At 39.8% G+C, this 17,579-nt stretch overlaps 1 protein-coding gene across 3 annotated transcripts; it reads right to left on the bottom strand.

Moving 5' to 3' along the window:
• Positions 1-2,260: 2,260 nt before the first annotated feature.
• On the bottom strand, positions 2,261-16,985 carry spz5 (spatzle 5 Toll-1 receptor). Of its 3 annotated transcripts, none has more exons than XM_022838175.2 (9): positions 16,747-16,985; positions 6,249-6,377; positions 5,941-6,060; positions 5,280-5,383; positions 4,565-4,667; positions 4,047-4,175; positions 3,504-3,574; positions 3,141-3,314; positions 2,261-2,676 (listed from the first exon to the last, which is right to left on the bottom strand). In XM_022838175.2, exons 1-9 carry the CDS (start codon positions 16,813-16,815, stop codon positions 2,496-2,498), a joined length of 1,080 nt encoding a protein of 359 aa, XP_022693910.1. In that variant the 5' UTR covers positions 16,816-16,985; the 3' UTR covers positions 2,261-2,495. The 3 variants fall into 3 exon arrangements, with proteins under 3 accessions (XP_022693910.1, XP_022693912.1, XP_022693911.1); XM_022838177.2 differs by having other exon boundaries at positions 16,132-16,981; XM_022838176.2 differs by lacking the exon at positions 16,747-16,985 and adding an exon at positions 8,965-9,060.
• Between the last annotated feature and the right edge of the window lie 594 nt (positions 16,986-17,579).

Below are 17,579 nucleotides of genomic sequence, written 5' to 3'. Positions count from 1 at the left end.
CTGATGCTTGATGAAGACGTAATCAGGGTCAGCTAGATGGGTAATACGGTCTACACAAGGCTTGTATCATAGCGGCCTTTCAGAGACGTACAGCTCCTAGAAATACTATTTTTACTAATCAAATGCTATCATTATTATTCAGAAGTTTAAGAGATAGTGGAATGGGTAGGACACTAATAGGCCATAGGGCAAATACAATTTTTCTTACTGGCCTTTCACCGAAATGTGTCGAGTTCACTTGAAAGTGGTTCTTACGAATGGAAGAAGAGATCCATCGCGAACCGCTTGTTCGAAAGTACCCCTCTATAAAATACTTTTCTAGGCGTCTATATTTGATCAAATTCGATTTGCAATTTATTTTTCACGAAATCTGTTATGCTCTAATATTGTATCCGTTTACTAATTCGATTGGACGTGTATGTAAAATATATACTATAGTACTAGTGTAGTATATATACTATACTATAAACAATGCTTGTGCCATATTTCAAATTTCTGCTATAGTTCTCAATGAAGTGCGGATTGTAAACAATTTTCAAGTACGTGTTTGAGTTGTGCTGTTTATGTGTGAAGTACGAATAGGTATGCCGGTGGGCCACTATATAATGCAGTGAAGCGTCCAGGGCATAATGAAAGCGAGTTGGTTACCATTTCATTACAGGCCTAGAAAATTCCGGTCGTCAGACGAGGAGTCAATAATTATTTGACCGGCCTGCATGCTTCTTTCTCAATCCTTTTCTTCGAAATACAGTAGCTCAAGTTAAGATACGAAGGTGATATTAATAGTCCTGAAAATCAAATGAATCAAAATGTTGGGATTCGAATCAGTAAAAGCAGAGACTTTAAGCTATCAAACATACAAGTTCGAAAATTAAGTTAACCTTTTGCACTCTCGCAATCATCTTTAATTGCGTTTCTTATAATGGTCAGTAACATGCTAATTGCTCATCTCATCAATATTGTTTGTTTTTTAAATGATTTCGCAACTAGCAATGCACTTCACGCTAAGTAAAATCTCTTGAAAGTCAACCACAGCAGGAAATATACGCGTAGCCTTAACAAAGCTTGCCTTAAACGTTTGCCGCCAACATCCGCCTATTCGAGGTACACAATTTTGCATTAGACTGCCGTGAGGTTATCTTGAAGTTCAGCCTTAACGAGATTTCTTATTTCAACCCAAATATGGACTTCGAATCGTGGCACTGTCATTGACAAAATAACACATACCCAGCTTAACGACACGGTCTTCGATAAGTCGCTTGTGCCAAATGCGCCCTCTGGTATTAACCTTGCACGGTTTCTCGTGAAGAATTCATTCATGTTGACGTTGAGGAGTTCGTATAAGGAATCACGGGTCGTGTAGCTCATATTATACGCATTTATCGGCCGGTGTGCCAAAGACCAATCTGACCAAGGGTGCCTTTTTTTCGCGTAGCAGCTAATACACTCTAGATTGTGGAGGTACGTTAGAAGCTTCACGTTTAACTAAGAGAGAAATACTTCTGCTGTAGCAGTAAAGATTAACATGCGTCGCGTAAGGAAAAGAGCTTCAATAACCTTAATCTGTTCTGAATCGCACAAGCAATATCCGTAACGAATAAGAAAGCATCGTCTCTTACTTCAACTTGACTATACACTAGACTAATATCACCTATATAACAGGCTAAGCTATGCTTTGAGACAGATTAGTTCGCTTATTTTTTTTTTTTTTTTGTCAAATTAACAATCGATGGCACTTTGTTATTGATACGCCCGAAATACAGTGGCCTAAATAGATCCCGAAAAAGTTGTAGGGTATAACTCAACACATCTCTGTATACATTTGTAAAATGCTGAGTCTTTACACTAATTTTTGTTTTTTTTAACTGTCCTTGATCGAAAACGGCTGTACGGACAGCCTCACTATCCCCGTACTAAGATGTGTGATACATGTGAGGACGCATACTTCGACCGTATGGCTTTAGAGTTGTCACATAGTGTCACGTAGGTAAAGAGTATAAAAACGAATTTCGTCAATCAGACAGATGAGCAGACGCTTATGGGCAACTTTAGCAGTCAAGATCCTCTATAACAATTATCAAAAACTCTTTAATCTTATGTCTAGCGAGCGAGAGCGAGCGTTAACGATTGCAACGTATTTATTTTTCAATTCATTTATGAAATATCCGTAATACAAAGTCAAGTAACTTATGTTCTCCGATTCATTTATTTGACATAGCCGTGTAGGGGGCAACATTAAGTACCAATAACAACACAGCGATCATTCTTATTCCATAAGTTACCGTTTTTTATTAAGTCCATTAAGTCATTTTAATACTATATTCCAAACATTCTCGAAGATAACTATTAATAATACTCAAAGATGATCGGCTTTTGGAAAGCTTCTCGTCCTTAGGATTCAACATATTGGTGTATCTTCAACTCAGAATCTCGTTCATTTGTACATTCACTCACACACGTTAACTAAATTAATTGTTAATTAATACAATCAACAATTACTTAGTTGATCGGACAAGCTCGCAAACGCAACACGAGGGCACGAAGAAATTTTCTTCGGATAGGCCTCTTCCATCAATATCCAAACTCAAAAGTTTCTTCTTAAGGTATTTCTGCTTGCAGACCGATGTGTACCCAAATGGCAGGCTGATAGTGGACGAACACGCTTCATCTACGCTCCTGAAAAAATGCACAAAAATATTTAATAATAATAATAATAACACACAACAAATACACAACGTCTGACGAAGTGGCTTGTTATGTCGGCAACCAATGTTCAGCGCACGGACGCTGAGCGTAGCCAAGCATGTTTCAACATACGGGTGCAGGGTCCCAACTCAAGTTCCGTAGGAACTTGCGCTATTAGAACACACAGATACCAAGTTTCAGTACTGAAATAGTATTTGACCAGAATGGCTGTAGCTCATTAGAGTCATCAAAAAACCGTGTAACGAATTTTTTTAGTAGATTCAGATTGCCCTAATACTGTAGATAAAAGGAAAAGTGACAATATTGGAGCGTGTCTCCGTCACCCATGCCCCCACCCAAAAAAAATAGAAGTTTACTTAAAGATAAAAAAAATAATGTTCGTATATGTGCTGTTGTATTTTGTATATATTATTTATTGCCTAACATTATAATACCTGCAAATTTCAGCGCGGACTATCTGTCTGATTCGTGGGTCTCGTTCTTGCACGTTGACAATATACTTCCATTGGTTCTTGTCACTTAAAGCTGCCTTTGGAGAAATATATAGGTGGCGCGTCTCGCATGCTGGTTCGACGCTGTTCTCTGTAGTTCGTTTGCGACGAGATAACCTTTCATCGTCCCATGAAAAACAAGAAAACGCTATTAAACCCAATAATTTATTATACCTGGGTACGTTCATTGAGATATCGTCAAGTCAGAACTATGACAATAATATGAAGACAGACTGCGAATCAGAGAAAAATATGGACATACTTAATGCAACTGTATATAATATGAGTGAATAAAATTGGACATACGTTTTGGGATAGTGCTTAATATCCCACCAAGGATTGGGGTGCGCTGCATGGGAAACAGCGGCTGCATGTGCCTTTCGAGATTAAATCGAAAATAACAGATGAATACAATAGTTACTTATTCATAAGTTTAAATAAAAAAAAATGCATAAGCTACTCTCTACGCCCACTGCAGTGTTTTTTTGTTTTTTTAAACTAACAAACTATGTTAATTGCCTCTTACAACTTGTATAATATTTTGATGAAAATATCCGTTTGAATGGATTAATAGCGCGTGTTTTTTGGTCAATATTACGCCTTCAACTTATATCCCTAGCGTACCTTCTACTATGTGCGTCAAGAAGCTCATAATGTTATGCCTAAATTCGAGTATTTGAGCAAAATTTGCGAATATAATTTTTTGACCAGCTTAGTAAGAAGCGTCCACTATAATAAAAAAAAAAAAAAAAAAAAAAAGCTGTAAAGACTCTATTTATTGAGACGTGTATAATTGACTTATAGTACATTCTGAAATTGCCATTCGAACAATCATATTAAATGCGACACCTTTCCATAGGAGTAGTGTGGTTCATCCTGAAGCAGCAATAGGGTGGCAACCGAGTAGGTGGGTGGGGTTTCCGGGTGGGCGAGGGGCGGTATAGGCGGAGGGGGGGCAGGTACTTGTGGAGCCCATGTCTGCAACATAACCGAAAAATAAACAAGCAAGGATCTATAGCAGTTAGATAAAAAAAAAAAAATAGATGCTTGTGTATCAAGTACAACTTTAAAGATATTCGTTTGTTGATTATGTTTTTTTCCTTTTTTGTGGTTCTTGTTACGGTGTTTTCGGTTTTGCGATCCTAGCTTTCTCTAATGCATTTACCACGACAGTGCGGTATGCGGGTATAGATATACGGCTTTTATTTACCATTTATGTCGCGATTCTTTCTTGGACTTCTATGGGAATCGATAAAAGGGCAGACTGACTTAAAAGAAGTTGAAGTTCTGGAACAGATGCTGTTCGAAATTGTACTTTGCTTTCTACTGCCGTAGACCTCGTAATGTGATTTTGTCTAGATTGGTACCTGCAAATGAGGTTCGTCGAATCCATCTCGGTCGTCAAAAAACACTGACGAGAAATTAAACCCACGGAAACGGGTTTGTCGTACCATTTCAAATAACTGCTCCCTGAAAGACAACAAAAACAAATATTCAGAATATTTTTTCATTGCGTCGGGTTAGTTTTAATATACTTATAGATGAAGGTAGTACTTTCGAAAACCTGAAAGGAAGGCACTTCGTTAATATGAAATCTCCTACATAGAAATACCCTGGCGTTTGTCCGTGATCGTACTAAGAAAATACGATAACAATTGATGTCGAAATAACTTTCCTCAAAACTTCGAGCTAATGCTTTCCTAAGACATGTCTGCTTAGTATATTTTTAGACCTATCTGTATATAGTAGGCCATCGCGAGAATTTCGCGACAGCCATGAAGATGAGGTCCTCCATAGAAAAAAACACGTCCACTTCTTCGTTTCTGTTCGTTTCTTAACTGAGCAAATACAGATCTTCATAACAGAGTGCAGTCGATCAAGCGAAAGTTAGTGTGCATTTTGAAACGAAGCATGCCACTTACGGTATTGAGAGGGATCCATTATGTCGAAGGAATGCAATCTAGCGTATAATCATACATTATGAACTCAGTCGGTTTGTGTAAACGCTAAAGACATAAAGTAAGCTAGAATTATGCATATCAAATCAATGAAATCTTTAATTTTTGTAGGTCTTCTACTTACTCTGGATAGCTATGCACGTTGACACATACAGTTTTTCCTGTTTCTGGACAGTGTTGAGGAATGGGAGCATATTTTTGTCTTGAAGGCGGTGTAATCTTTATTGCCTGTTCATGACAAACGAAACTGGCATCGTTCATTTTTTAAGCACGTACATATATATATATATATAGATCATTTCTACTTTGAATGATGCATCTAGAATAGAACAGATAGATGCAGGCACAGGTGGGGATTTCGATTGAATCAGAAGAAATTTTTTGAAAATAGCGCGATTTGGCTAAAGGAATAGCGCTGATTTGTTCGACAATGTAACATATTTGACTAATATTGGGATCATTGTTGCATTTTGGGATTGGTATCTACCAATGTTTCTATTGACATTATCATTTATATCATTTTAGGGTCAATGTGAAGCCGTAATCAGTAAAACTAAAGCCGATATTTAAATTAAGCCTTTGCAAAGATTGCAACAGACAGAATAGCTAACAAATATCTTCGCGTGACCGTCAATTCAATAGAAAGGGCTTATCAAAATCATGTGTGCCTTATCCGGGCATATTTTAAATCAGAACTAGAAAAAAAAACAAATACACAGTCCAAAGTCACTCGACATCATTACAAGTCCCTTGTCAAGGATGCTTAAGGATAGAAAAGATAACACCTTTGGGGACTGTGGAGCCGCTGGCCATGGGGGGTTCTTGAAAATGATCACAGCTGGAAGCAACGCGCCCCCTCCTCCATCCGACGGTAAACTTAATATTAAGATAACTACGAGCAATGCCTGTCGAAGAACCGATAGAGTTAAGCGTACGGGTTACATCGAGCTAAACACATAGAGTTTTTCCTTTATGAACTTTAGTCGTTAGAGCTACGTATTATTAACATTATTGTGCGTTCACACAAACAGCTTTATGTAGGGTCTACCAAGCTGCGTATGAAAAAATGCTATCGGCAACAAATTCCACTTACTGTCAACAGCGGTCCAACATTCATGTGAGAATGTATTCTATGCGTTCTGTACCGAAGATCATTTTGCCTTTGGGACTCTATCCGATCGTAGGGTAGCCCTAATATGTGGAATCTGAAGCGTGGTTCTTCCTACGAGACAAAAACGAAATAGACAAATAGAAACCGACAATTGCATGGTCACAGGTAATCCCTCATCAAAGCAAACTACTTGATAAGACTACGCATAGTCCCCTATAGATATATATGTAACAACAGCTTTGACTGAACGGGTCTGACGAATAGACTCTCATTTTTTATGATGTTAACTCATTACGACTCAACGCGTCCCGTAAGGTTACATTTCGCCCAAGTTTTAGAAAAGCACGTATTGGCAAATCCTTTTTCCAAATAAGAAGAAGATATGACGAAGATTATGTGAGAAGGATTATGCACTTGATTTGCTCTGAAAAATATAGGTTGATACAAAACAGGCGATGTTTGTTTTGGTGCTTAACAAAACTATTTTCACAAGCTCTAAAGCTGTGGCACACATCAGATCATATATGGCGCTATGTGGCATCTTCAATATAGTATCGCGTACCATCGCAAATATCGTAATGTAAATCTAGGTTAAATAATAATAAATATGTGGCACACGCTTGAAAACGTTGATTCAATAGGTTTGTGCTGACGTTAATCGCCCGCGGGCTTATTGAAAGTTGGTTCTTTTTTACGGCTAGAATTCATTCTGACTTTTCAAGAAGATACGGCATCGTTTAGCTCGAGCCACTCACTAGGCATATAAACGAAAATCTGTCTAGTTATTGTCGAACTTTCGTTGCTAAGGTACAATTCGGGGTCGAGCTACGGTTCCGCATGCTAAATGCCACTGTTTTTTTTTTGCTGCCTCATGCATAATACAACACCGTTAGCTGAAAAGATGAGACGTGGAAATATCTGCAGAACACTCGCATCTGATCCTGATACGTTCAGCTTCAACTTCATATTATGCAAGTATTTTCAAAAGATTACCTCAAGCTTGTGTGAATCACTTCATGCAGAAGAACGATTGATCCTACATAGCTATTACTTATTTAGAATTACGCGCCACAAGAACGTACGCCCGAATTGAAGTGTAGTTGTTTTGGAAGCACACGGCTTATGCTCTAGGATCCTTCCAGAGTCTAAGCTGATAGATTTATTAGGTGGATCGGCGAAGATGCGTAAGATAATATCATGAAACTGTTTGCCTAATTTATAATTTTATTTGTTCGCTGTTAGTTAGTTAATTTTCAATAAAATCAAATTACTGCCCTCGATTTTGAACATACCTCGATATATACGAACGCGGTACGTTCACGTCTGCATTAAAAAAGCAATCTACTTGGGAATTATAGGCTGGCTTCGCGAACGAAAAAGGTTATGTAATATATGTCATTGTTATTAGTATATAGTCGAAAAACCACACAGCTACATAAGACACGTAATTTCGTGTTTCGCGGTAAAGCGCAACCGTTGAACGAAGTGATATCGTCGTTGTGGCGCCCAAAGTTGCTATTAATAGTGTCTCATATTTGTGTGTTTATTTGAAAATATCTAATACGATAAATAACATTATATATATATATATATATATATATAGATGTCTAACGGTGCCAAATATGAAAAAAGTATATATGTGTGTGTGTATACCTATGAAATAAAATTAATCGAAGACGAGCTTATACCCCTCCTATTACTAAGATATGCATATGTTACAGATAATTCTCTGTAGAAGGTCACGCAACAGCTATTGATAAACAGACGTCGTGTCTTATGGAACTGACGTTGAAACAGATGCTGAAAACGAATAGAAAATGATTTTAATGTGCAGACAGGCGTCGCGCATTTAGAAAGCTATCCAGCTGATGCTGCTCCCCCGCCCCTCGTCTATGGGGGTGTTGATGACGCAACGCAATAAACTCCCTTGTGTGTAAAATAATTCAACGGTAGAAAAGCTTTCAACGTTTCCTTAAGCGTCGTGGTATCACAACTATTGTTATACGCACGCATGTAAATGATTTTGAATTAATGGATCGCTTTATCTCAATAGCTTGTACTATAATGAATAGTAAGTATTGAATGCTAGCTTGGTTGCGGATACTGACAATCGAAGATGTGTATCTGTACGAACCGATAGGTTCCTATATTTTTAAAAAGGTGGAAAAATTTCAGAATTGAAAAAATAATCTGCTATTAATAGTTGGAAATAATAAACGGCAATGCTCGCCGACTGAGCGTAAATCCTTCTTCAAATATGTATCATGTTATAGAAGTTGCTGCTTTCGAACCTGTTGATAAGCCTTGCCAAGTTCGCACTTCAATAGATTCAGTAGCCAAGTTTACTCTTATGTCACACCCTTTATCAAAGATATCGGTATGAGCATAGATATACGACATAGAGATATTCGTACCTTTAGTCTCTTACTGCGAACGTCTCGAGTCAAGAAGATCAATCATTTTTGGCCTTTCAGCGTCATGAAAATCAATTAGCTACGACGAAAGCCCGCTTTCGCTTAGGCTAAAATGGCGTGAAGCCATTATTTACTCAAGTGCAATTCAGATACTGCGCCGCAGTTCTAAGTTCGTTACACGGCACAGCCGTAACAGTAGAATTGCAGACGCTTGTCATCCACTCGTGAGAAGGAGCTATAACTTGAAGAAGCTAAATTTTAAAAACTAAAAACAACAATATTACCGTTACTTCTGGACGATTCATGTAGTTTACATGTTCTCTGCATTTTTCGTTCTCCGTTCACCACTGCTAAGCAGCTTGAATTCATTCTCATCCCTGTAGCTCGAGTTTCGGTTTTTGTAACCCCGGTCTATAAACTCTTGTCTCTGGTAGTGGGCCTCATTCTGGCAGGGCATTTCATTCACGATAGACAGTTTCTGTAAATAAACTTGTCCGTACATAAACATGTTTACTGTAGTCGCAGTACTAGCACGATAAAAACAACCACTTAAACGTACATCTGCAAGAGCAGACTATACCCGAAGGTAATGACAACAGCCGTCGTGAGCGCTGGCCAATGACCTTTATGATGACCCAATGATATTTAAAAAGGCAACCATGCGGCGGTCTCTGTCCTTCTTAGCAATGGAAATAGGCGCAGTATCCCAGCTAAGCCGTTCAGTGTCATACACGAAGAAACTCTGAGACAAGAAAACCCTCTTACGTTGGCATTAGAAATACTCAACAATATATTTGGGTATAATATAATTCAATCGTACCTGATCTAATACATATACATATATGTTAGATGAAATATTGTGCTTTCCTCTATGGTTCTGACCCAAAAAGACTGCGGCCCGAATTCCGCAGGTTGTGCAGGTCTTCGGACTTCCTAACTGCGACCAGAGTCATTCAGAATTTTGTAGAGGAAACTGTTCGCCGCGCGACAGTACAGCGTTTTCCGGGCAGAGAGCCTAGAGCACATGCGGTGTATCAACACGCGAACGAAGGTCCCTTTTTACTTCATGGACAATAAATCTGCGAATTCGTTACTGGAAAAAGGTAAGCATGGCCCTTATCGGGCAGAAGTAGTACAGCAGGATAGACGTCAGGACACCGAAGCCTTCGTTGTGGTCGTCTAGCCGAAATTTTGAGCATAACACTCTACATCACTTCGTAAATTTGAAGTTGTGCGTCCGGTTTTGGAAGCTGTGGGATCCCAGTCGACATGCATTCAAGGTCTGCTTTGCGCAGCGCGTGGGACTCACTGGGTGCAACTGAACTTGGCTGCGGGGTGAGGACATACCGCCGGATCAACGTAATTGCTTGTAATAGATAAAAGAATTACACTTAAATATCTGAATATTTATGAATGGGTCGCGGCTATACATGCAAGGAGAGCGATTGGCTGTGAAGTTGTCTTCCTCGCCGGCTTAAGCAGCCCGCTTCTCTATACATACATATATGTACACACTGCTGTAGCCTTCCAGCGTTTTTGTAGTAGACTTGATTATGAATCTGCTTTCGCGCGATCAGGACACTGCTTTCAACCAGCAGAAACTGACTGGTCACTCCTAATTGACGAGCCGATCCATTAGCCTGTATACGCGTTACATTTTATAAGTTATATAAAAGCGTAACTCGGAGCCAAAATATTATCGCTTTTTCTCAAGGGCATCGGCAAGATATAGGTATGAAGCGTATTATTAATCGACACCTCCTATACACTGCTTTGAAAGGGAAAAAATGCTGAAAGAATGATAGTGTTTATTGAAGCGAGTGCCGATAACCCCGTTTCAGATCGCAGACCTATTTTGCCTGAGCCATCTAACGGGATGAATTGAGCTGAATGGATGCATGTACAATCAATTTCGACTGGTGTATTTCGTAATCGTAGCATCGACCTGCAAATTAATTTTTGCTATATTGTTCTCTATCTTTTTATATGGTGCAATTGCAGATACATGTCTGTCGGATACGTCAAAGCGATTTCGAACCACAGTGTTGGAGAGGCGTCGGCCGGTTCTTGCTAGCTTACGTTGATGATTTAACGCGTATAATTGAATCTTGTTTCAACTAGCTCGTGTCGTCGTTTCTAGCTGAGTTGACTCGAATCGCTTACTTATCGAGCTGAAATCTCTCCCAAAATGGCGTCGTTGACCTTATTGACCTCACAGCTTAATTCACGGCAGCAATAAAAGCGTCAAAGCGGTCTAGTTTAAATCGACGCGCTACTGTCGCTTTTCTATTAGTAAAATCCAGCTAGCTTGCCGGTGACGATAGAATGAAGTTTGAGTCGGCATCTACCCGTTCGGGCTTAACTTGTAACGCTCTGGCTAACTGACACGTCGCCAGGCGGTATGGTACCGCGAGCCGGCGGTGTCTACGGTGAAGTTCTAAAACGAATTTCCTGCAAGCAAAAATATCTTTGCTGGCTTTACAGACCGGCATACTATCACTTGTCGTTGTTCTTTACACCGATTCGCGGTACACGAACGTAACGATTAGTGCCCACAGATGCGTGCTTTTAACCTGATCGAATATACTGCACGTGTAGCAACGTAGTCTTGTTGTAGATCTGTTTGTTCGTATACAAGTGTGTTTATGCAACATGTACACCTCAAAGGCTTCATGGTCCCTTCCTACTATCGTAAACAGCAGGCATGATGTAGCGTTTTAGATGCTGTGTTAATATTATCATAATCTATTACGTAATTCGCGATAGAAGATGCAACAGCCCCAAATCAACGTACCGTTATGCACCTAATATAAATATCATGAAGTAAGTTTTGTTCCATAAACTGAGAACACACTGTATTTCTTGTGCTGCTACTGCTACTGCTACCGCTACTACTACTTTCAAGGGACACCTGCTTCTGCAACTAAATTGCAGCCCGCTACAAGATTTGTGCGGTTTTATAGTCCATTGATCTTTTTGTCTAGGACAAAGCGCGGTACTTTGGATCGTTTCCATGGATTTTCTTAGCGATTCATCTGCGCCTACAGGCTAAAAGTGTACATAATCTATACTTTGTCTACAAGATCCACCGACAGTTACCGGGGTAGTATACACATTCTTCCTTCGGACAACCGAAACCCGTTGAATAACTAAGGTTATTAACATTATTATAAGTGTTGCTAAGTATCCACAAAAGGATTATAACGATCGACTCGTACTCAAGGTAGGGTGCTCATTTGTAGATGCCACCATAAATAGTACATGTCCTATATATTTTATACCAGGACAACAGCAAACATGTAGTGATCGACATATGCGTTGGTTACCATTACTGCTGCTCTGAGAGGTTGAGAAGGTTCATGTAAGGACTCGTTCTATTCGCGCGCAAAAGCGGTTTCACGTAATAAAAATGATGATGAATTTATACTGTATTATCCTGAATGGCTGAATGGCTGAAAGCTTCATGCCTCAACAACAGATCGGACGACGATACAATGCCATTGAGCGACCAACAAAAGCCACTCCAATAAAAACCTTGGATAGCGCGTTAGACTGATTGTCTTGGCTTTGAGTGGGCAGGAGTAATGATCGATGAGTTGCACCTAGCGGCTTTTGCCTTCATTAGACGAGGCCTGCACTTGGCGTAATATGCTTATTATAGGTAAATTTCAACCATGACAACGAGCAAATAATTGCTTAGACCTACGCGGTCTATTAAATATTATTTTCTTTTTGAATTAATTGGCAAACTACGGAGTATCACCTACCCACACACATACTGATGCACTGGAGATGTACCCTACGACACCACATTAAAAAATGGGTCATCTTTAATTTCTGTCCGCTTAATTTAATTAAGCGCAACAATATTACATACCTTCATATAATATTGATCTTGAAAATTAGGTCGCTACAAATTATAGTCTTTTGCAAGAGCTTTATCTATATTATTTTCCATTTATATCTGCTTATGTTGAACACTAAAAAAATTACCAGTTATCTTTATAATAAATCGTAGTATGTTCTGCGGGATTGGTCCGGACTGTGCAGCGAGAGAACGGCTAGTCCAATCCTTTACCTTCAACGAGAAGCTAAAAGGTAACGATGGAAGAGGCGACGAAACTGCGCCTCTCACAGCACAACTTAATTAGAAGGGCGAAGTAGAGAAAGGGGCAATTATTCAAATATGTCCACAACACACAAAAAAGTTTCCTCGTCCTACATCCTTTATCGTCTCTGCCTTTATTTGTACTGCATATAAACAACTGACGTACGTGCATTTCCCACATACCACTGACTGCCCGCGAGGGGCGTTCGAGAGGAAATGTATGCCGTCAAATATATGTATCCGTTCCTTCGTCGCTAAATATGTTCATGGGGATATCAATAACGTTGTGAGGCGAACGGCATGTATCAAGTGGTCCCATCCTGGTAATATTAAACGCCAGCATATACGGAGTAAAACGCATTTGTCAAGAAGTCTTAAGAGACTAAATGTACGTGAAAAAAATCTTTTTAAATGCACTTATCGATAGGAGTGAAGATAATGTGTGTGCGGAAAAATCTGAATATTCTGCTCGGACGTACGAAGAAATCTAGGTACGGAAGGCTACGACAATGGCGGCTTCTTCTAAATAACTCAAGAAAACACGCTTACAAAGAGGATGCAAACAAACGACCGCTATCTAGTAAAAGCTGCGAGAGATCGGCTATACAATCTGGAAACTTTCTTTACTTTGCTCATACGTGTGGGCATGTGCCAATGGGAGTACAATACTACTCTGGTTCTTTCACTTAAAAGTGGTTCAGCTTCGAACGATCGCTCCCGTAATGGCGGTAGGGAACCATCCAAATCAGTGCACGTTTATAGTAATGCTCGGGTAATTTTATATGCCGTTATAGCACTGACTAAAATATGATGGTGTTTCTATATAGTATTCTATGTAAGCTTTTTTCCTGAGTGATTGCAAGCTGTACCGGTGACGAACGAAATTGTCAACGGTGACATGATAAACACGGTGTTGAGAATGTTTGGTAAGCTAACGGTTCGATTCTTCAATAGATCTCTGGATTGGACTCTAGGCGTCAGGAGTCCAATTAGGTACACGTGAAACATAGTAACACCTGAGTAAAAGAAACGTTACGGATGGATGAAATCTTGAGTAAATGTTATTGTTGCAAGGATGCGGCGAACAGCGCAGTCATTTAATAGCCAGTAACTGGCTTTTCCAATTGCTTGTACCAGTGGACGCTTCCGATATGTCTTTATTATTATTGTTGTTCCCATTCGTAATACATTCGTTTAACTCAAAGAACGTTCCCGCATATATATATATATATAGAGTATAGCTTAAAGTATACGCTAAGCTACCATGGCAGAGGCCTGCCATTCTACGGTCCAGCTCTCGATATCTGTTCATGCAACGTGACTGAACTGCTTGACATGACTTTGGTGCTGACCTATGAACGGAAGTTACATTATTATTATTTATTTTCTGTCTAAAACTCTATGGGACATTTCGGACCCAGGTCTCCATAGTCACGGAACACCCGCATATAGCATTGATCTCTATACATGGTACTCACGCTATTTTCTATTTCTTTCCACCTTCTATTTCGTAATAGCAAAAATACACAAAACCCTAAAACAGTATCAATGAAATACGTGCGATCATCCCGACGTAGTAAATGAGGTAACTGTCAGTTGTTTTAAAAATAATAATTTACATTGATTCAGCGGGATGCGCAAACAAATTTCGGCAAAAACCAAACAGAGCTTCCTACGCCCTCTAAGACTAAACATTCGTGTTGAATCGCACAGCAAAAACAAACCAGATATCTGCCAAGTTTTACGCCAAGCGAGCTATCCAGTCAGAAAAATTATCAGAATGATGATCAGAAAAAAAGATTTCATCACTGAATGCGACATAATACACAATTAGCTTATAGTAAATCATGTCCCAGTAAATGAATGGTAAGTCAAAGCCTGGTAACATTGTTCAGGACAACATGCAAACGCTCTTTTTCTTTTGGCCAAATATTAAGGACGAAATTTATCATTTCTTTTCTATCCCAATACGACATTTCAACAATCGTTCTATTCGCTAGGGTTCAAGTCTTGCAACACGTGATCGACCATTTGACATCGGTTCGATTGATGACTGATTGGTGTAGAGTCAATGTTTTGCTGGCTGAAATTAGTACCAGACATACACGGAAAGAGGTGGTGCATTCTTACAATCCAGATTAGTTTCAGATTTGTTTTGTGAACATCCTCTCTGATGAGGTTGAGCAGTCTTCATCAAGGAAAAAATCTATTACTGACCGAAGTTTGTTTCGCACTGAAGGCTGCCACTGTTTCGTAACAAATGGAGTCAGTTATAGAATGGTTAGCAGCTATTAGTTGTATGAAGGTTGATGATATCCAAGCCTCACAAAAGAACTCGACACGTGCACGGAAGCTGCTTTGTAAGAAGTCAAGAGTTTATTTAGTCGACCAGGACAACTGTACAAAATTAGCGCGTGTTAAGATAGCAGCGTACTGCAAGCTTCTGCTACGTTAGTCTTCACTTAAGCTTGCTAGCTGAAACAGTTGTATTTCTGCTTGACTTCAATGATTTATTTTCGTCAAACAATATACTATAGACACTCCTCTATGCTTTAAAAGTTGGCGCTTGTCTTTTGAAACACTGCGCCGAAATGGGTCTGTGTCAGAATGGCTAGCTTGCCAACATGTTTTTCCTCCTATTATCTGCAGTTGAAAATATAATTATTAGGTGCGCGAGATCAGTGGGCAGTATATCTAGGAAGGTACACTTTCGAGCATTGAGCAGCTGCAGAAACCACCGTTTTCGGGCGCCCGCATAATGTCTCGTAAATTCTTCAAGTAAGACCCACAAGCAGCTCTTATTTACCCTACGTAATTTAGCTAGCTTGAATACGACGCCCACAAGGCTACTTACAAAGCACTAGAATAAATAGTTGCCGTTGAACTTCTAAGTTCGTCAACAGATCTCATGAAATAACCCGACCTAGACGGTTTCCTTACTTAAAGTCAGCTATCCATAGATTTGGGTCGTTGCAAATGTTTAGAGACCAGAATTTATAAAGCATTTTTAGCTAACTGAGGTACGTTCCATTATGCTGATTTTGCATCATGCCTACTTCGTGCAATGCATCTACGGTGTCAGAAAAAAGCTCCTACATTTTTTGCTATTTACGATATTAGGCTATGTTGCAAATATACGGTGATCTGATTAATAGAAATTGAATGGGCGGTATCGTTTAGAAATGCTTTACGCCTAAAAATTACTTTCTTTTTAACGTTACAATGATTTTCCCGATATTATTAACATGTTTATTCGATATACAAGTTATGGCCAAGAGTATACCATTAAGACAGTAGCGTCATATAATATCCACGCAGTATACCATTTTCAGTCTCAACTTACCATTTTCCTGTAAATATCTGGAAAATTTTAATCATCTGTTCTAAGTACTACGGATGGTCTGAGCACATCCGTTAGGTGATTTCGCGCCGTCGACTATGCAGTATATCCCGCGCGCTGTCTCATATACCACCGTATCCCTAATTTGTTTCATGAAAAATAGTCAACTTTTGTGCCAGTAGGATCACTTATTGATGTGCATATATCCATCATTAAAGTAATAAATGGTAAAATCGGTTGTTATAGTTTTACACGGGGCAAATGCTGTACGTTATTTACACAATACCAGCCGAAACAAGCCCCTTGTTGACGACGCTACAACACTTTTCTGTCATCTGGACGATTACTACACTTGGAACACACAAGGCTTTGTTCTACGCAATAGGACTATCTTGTGACTGCTTGATAGACGAGTGTATGTCTTCAGTCAAAGACGTCCTTCAATTTACTACTTTCTAATAATAAAGAAACAGCAAGTTCTAATCTTGCACCGAATACACAGCCTGCTCTGGATCTTGGCACAGGTATCTCGCACTAATACCGCTAACTATGCGCTAAACTAGCTTGCTTAGCCGTTGTATTTTATCTATGTTATATACACATTTGATGAATACGGACACGCTTGATACTGGTGTTAGAAACACCCTCAACAATTTCGATGACTATCCATATAGCGTATTCGCGCATTCTATCAGAGTCATCATCTCGCTTTGAACAGAGGCGGAACGACCCTTCACCGTGAAAGTGCGAACCAGCACTGGGTACGGTATCCTATCTATGCGACAGACGGACGGAACAGCCAAAGGACCACCCGGGACACACTTCAGCTCATACTTTGGAACGTTCGGCTGGTATATTGGCTTTTCGTCTGGTGAATTGCAGTACTCCTCATTCTCGTGAAGGCAGGAAAGGGGGCCACATACACCATGAAGCCGTTTCAGGATCCGCAGTCGTAGCAGTAATAGTCGTGTTCGTCAACGCTTATTAATCGTATGACAATGCTTCCAGAGGCTTCTTCTTCATCTTCGATGCCTGGGGCAACGAGAAGCGGGTCGAAATAGACGGCAGGCCCTTCACGTGTTACGGACTTAAATCAATAGGCACACACAGAAAAGGCGCATGGCACAATAAAGAAGCTTTTCATTCGCTCCGCCAATCGATGAACGAGGCAATAGACAATGAAGTTTCCAAATCGCTAGGCTTAGCTTGAGTAGCATGGCTCTAGGTGCAGTTGCACTAGGTGTGATACGCCGTCACCCCGGCGCGCCGACTATTGCCTTGTACGCTGATGGGCCCGTAGCAGGTAGCTCGAGTGTTGATTGTTTGCAAGTCGGCTATGAGCAATTTCTGGTTTTCGATAGTGGTACACATTTTCATTGTGACGATACAATGACGCGCTGTACCAACTGAACGGAGCGCTGGAGTAGGTCATTTTGGCTGGAAACAATATA

This window comes from Varroa jacobsoni, unplaced genomic scaffold (assembly GCF_002532875.2).
Source record: "Varroa jacobsoni isolate VJ856 unplaced genomic scaffold, vjacob_1.0 scaffold_750, whole genome shotgun sequence".
NCBI lineage: Eukaryota > Metazoa > Arthropoda > Arachnida > Mesostigmata > Varroidae > Varroa > Varroa jacobsoni.
This window is presented reverse-complemented; position numbering and strand designations above follow the sequence as displayed.

What these genes read in the sequence shown, in the direction of transcription:
- spz5 (XM_022838175.2), bottom strand. Translation starts at nt 16,815, where the DNA reads ATGCGCGAATACGCTATATGGATAGTCATCGAAATTGTTGAGGGTGTT. An exon ending in CTAACACCAGTATCAAGCGT is followed by an intron (nt 6,378 to 16,746) that starts GTCCGTATTCAT and finishes TTTGTCTCGTAG; the next exon opens with GAAGAACCACGCTTCAGATT. An exon ending in ATGTTGGACCGCTGTTGACA is followed by an intron (nt 6,061 to 6,248) that starts GTAAGTGGAATT and finishes GTTCTTCGACAG; the next exon opens with GCATTGCTCGTAGTTATCTT.